Source organism: Hipposideros armiger, unplaced genomic scaffold (assembly GCF_001890085.2).
Source record: "Hipposideros armiger isolate ML-2016 unplaced genomic scaffold, ASM189008v1 scaffold_198, whole genome shotgun sequence".
Lineage (NCBI taxonomy): Eukaryota > Metazoa > Chordata > Mammalia > Chiroptera > Hipposideridae > Hipposideros > Hipposideros armiger.
In genome coordinates, this window is record NW_017731548.1 from 2,330,880 (window position 1) to 2,333,589 (window position 2,710).

Genomic DNA, 2,710 nt, shown 5'->3' on the forward strand with positions numbered 1-2,710 from the left:
GGGGGGGGGAGCAAGTACTAACCTACTTGCAGCTGATTAAAATTAGAATTCCCAACAATATTTCTATTAGTGCTTTGAAAAAAATTTGGTTTTATCAACGTGATAACATTACCCCAAACTTACAGACTTTTGTGGTGATTTATTTGAAGGGCACAGAAAATTAGAAAGACGTGTTTTGTATTTAAACAGTAATAAATATAACAAAGCAAGGACAGATATTGTCCTATCTTTGGCTTGAACACTAGCAAAAAGAAAAACAGCTTTAACTTTCTGTGAATTTAAGAGTTTCAGAAACCACAGACATTATCTAATTCATGTCTCAGGGCACCACTGCTGTAGCTGCAGCTTCCTTTCAGTTTTCCAATAGATCAAATAAAAATAATGACTTAGCTGAGAAATCAGACTACATGGGTGTTATAAAACCTCCTCGCAAGCATATTTTTATATCCCTGTGACTCCACGCCAGATACAATAGTCAACTGATTGCTCCTGATTTAAGCGGTGCCTTCCAAAACCCAACCTTACTGTATGTCAAAGACTATTGCAAAGGAAACTGTTGAAAAAGCTTTGCTGCAGCAAAACTGCACTTACAATACATTAAAAATGAACTACTCTTAATTATGTGCAATTCATGATTCTCCTCTCTTTATTTCTTCCCGACATCTTGAACGCTTCTTAGCCTCTCTGTACATAGAGCAAAACATTAAGTCATACACAGTTCTGCAGTAACTCTTTATCATGAAAGAAACCAAAACCTCGGGCTGCATCTAACACCTTCCCTTTAGTCTTTATCCATATGGCACGCTCTCCGAAGGCAACCACAGAAACCAACCTGTGTGTTTTGGAGCCCTCACATTTTAACACCTTGGCACAAAAAAATGACTGAGAGAGAGAGAGGTCAGCTTATTCAGGGCAATATTACAAAGAAAGAAAGGCTGCCTAAAAAGAGATTGGGGGTTGGGGGGGGGGAGGGCGGAGGCGGACACAGATACAACACTCTCCATCACATCACAGTCTCGGAATATATTTAAAGGCAAATGGAAAACTGCATCATTTTCATCCTCATTCGAAAACATCACACCCCAGCTGCTCAAGCTGGAGTTAACGCACTTCTCACATTTTAGTAGCACCGGGAATTTAGGCTCCAGGGCCAAGGCTTTCATCCTCCGAGAGCGACAGCACGGGCAATTAAGAGTGTGGGAGAAAGAACCCCCAGAGGAAACGAGGCCGCCTCTCCCTCCAAGTAAACTCTCAAGTCGACCCAAAACCAGCACGGCAAGGAATGACTTACTACTCATGGTCGTGAGGAGTGATAATAAGCGATATTAAGTTGGGCACTGAGCTCAGGTGGCAGGAGAGCACCAGAGGAGAGAAGGGAGGTGGCGTGGTTGGGCAGCGGGCACCCGCTGGCAATACAGGCTGGACGATCTGCGCTCCCAGGGACGCGCTGCGCGGTGACCGTGGGGGTGGAGGGCGGCTATGGGGGCTGGGAGGCAGACGGGCAGCACGCCTTTTTCCCTTACCAGGTTGAGCACGGTCTCCACGATGTCCCTGTTGCTGACCTCTCCGACCTGTATGAGTCCAATCAACACTGCGAATTTCATCCGGATGTTGCGGATCGGCACCGAAGGGTTAATCATCCCCGCGGGCAGCACCACCGAGCCGGAGCCGGACGCCCCCCTCGGCTCCCCCATCCCGCTGCCGCCACCGCCGCTGCCCCCGCCGCCTCCGCCTCCGGCCCCGACGGCGATGAGCCCCACGGGCTGAGGCTCGAGCCCCGGGCCCGGGCCCGGCTTCTCGCTCGCCATTTCCCCCCCTCCTGAGGAGAAGGGAAGAGCAGAGGCGCTGCCTCCGCCGGTACCGTTATACCTGCCGCGGCCCCCGCCCCCCGGCCGTCGCCTCGGAGCCCCAGCATCCACCAGCGCCGCTGCGCCGGCCCCGCTCCCCGCCTGCGCCTGAGCCCGGCCCGCTCCGGCGCCCTCCCCGGCGGAGGCGGTGGGTTATTTGCTGGCTTATTCCCGGCGGTGGCGGCGCCGCTAACCGCTGCCGGGCGAGCGGCAGTGTCCGCCCAGCAGCTGTGCCGCTGCCTCCTCTCTCTCCCCTTCCCGGTCCGTCCGGCCCGGCCCGCCCCCCGCGGAGATGCTGCAGCCGCTCCGAAGACCCCTGGGGCGCGAGCAGCTGGTCACGGCGCTGGCCGGTGCTGAGGTTCCGGCTGTGGCCGACGCTACTGACGCTGCTGCGGCCGCTGCTACCAGCGCCACTGTTGTTGTGAAGCCCCGACGCCGCCGCTCACTCCGCCATGTTGCCGCCCCCTGCCTGCGGTAGCGGCCACTGCGCCTGCGCAGCGCCTTCGGGGGCGGAGCCCTTGGTGCGCCCCCTCTTTTGCCCTGCCCTCCTTGTCTTTCCACCCACCCACCCCGACACCCCTCGTCCCTCCCCAAACCACCCTGAACGGATAGACAGGTGAGCAGGTGCATGGGGACCGCTGCCAGACACTGGGGCAAGTTGGCAGAGGCGGGGCGGGTGGTGGCTTCCTTGTAGTTTTTCCCAGGGGGTTGGATTCTCCCTGCGGGGAAGGACACAGTGAGTGTGTGTCCTGCTTTCGCTGCCACCTCCTCCTTCCCTCAACGTCCTCTTGCTAGGAGGAGGTTCATCATCTTAGTCTTCAGCGTCGCACCCAGCAGCTGCGACTGCCAGTGCCACGTGCCTT

General features: G+C 55.8%; 1 protein-coding gene across 1 annotated transcript in view; it reads right to left on the bottom strand.

Annotated features, from left to right (window-relative positions):
- NBEA (neurobeachin) overlaps positions 1-2,351 on the bottom strand; it is a 707,336-nt gene extending 704,985 nt beyond the window's left edge. The window contains exon 1 of the mRNA XM_019653151.1: positions 1,524-2,351. Within this exon, the coding sequence (XP_019508696.1) occupies positions 1,524-1,808 (285 nt within the window). The 5' untranslated portion in view covers positions 1,809-2,351. The remainder of the gene's footprint in view (positions 1-1,523) is intronic.
- Positions 2,352-2,710: the final 359 nt, after the last annotated feature.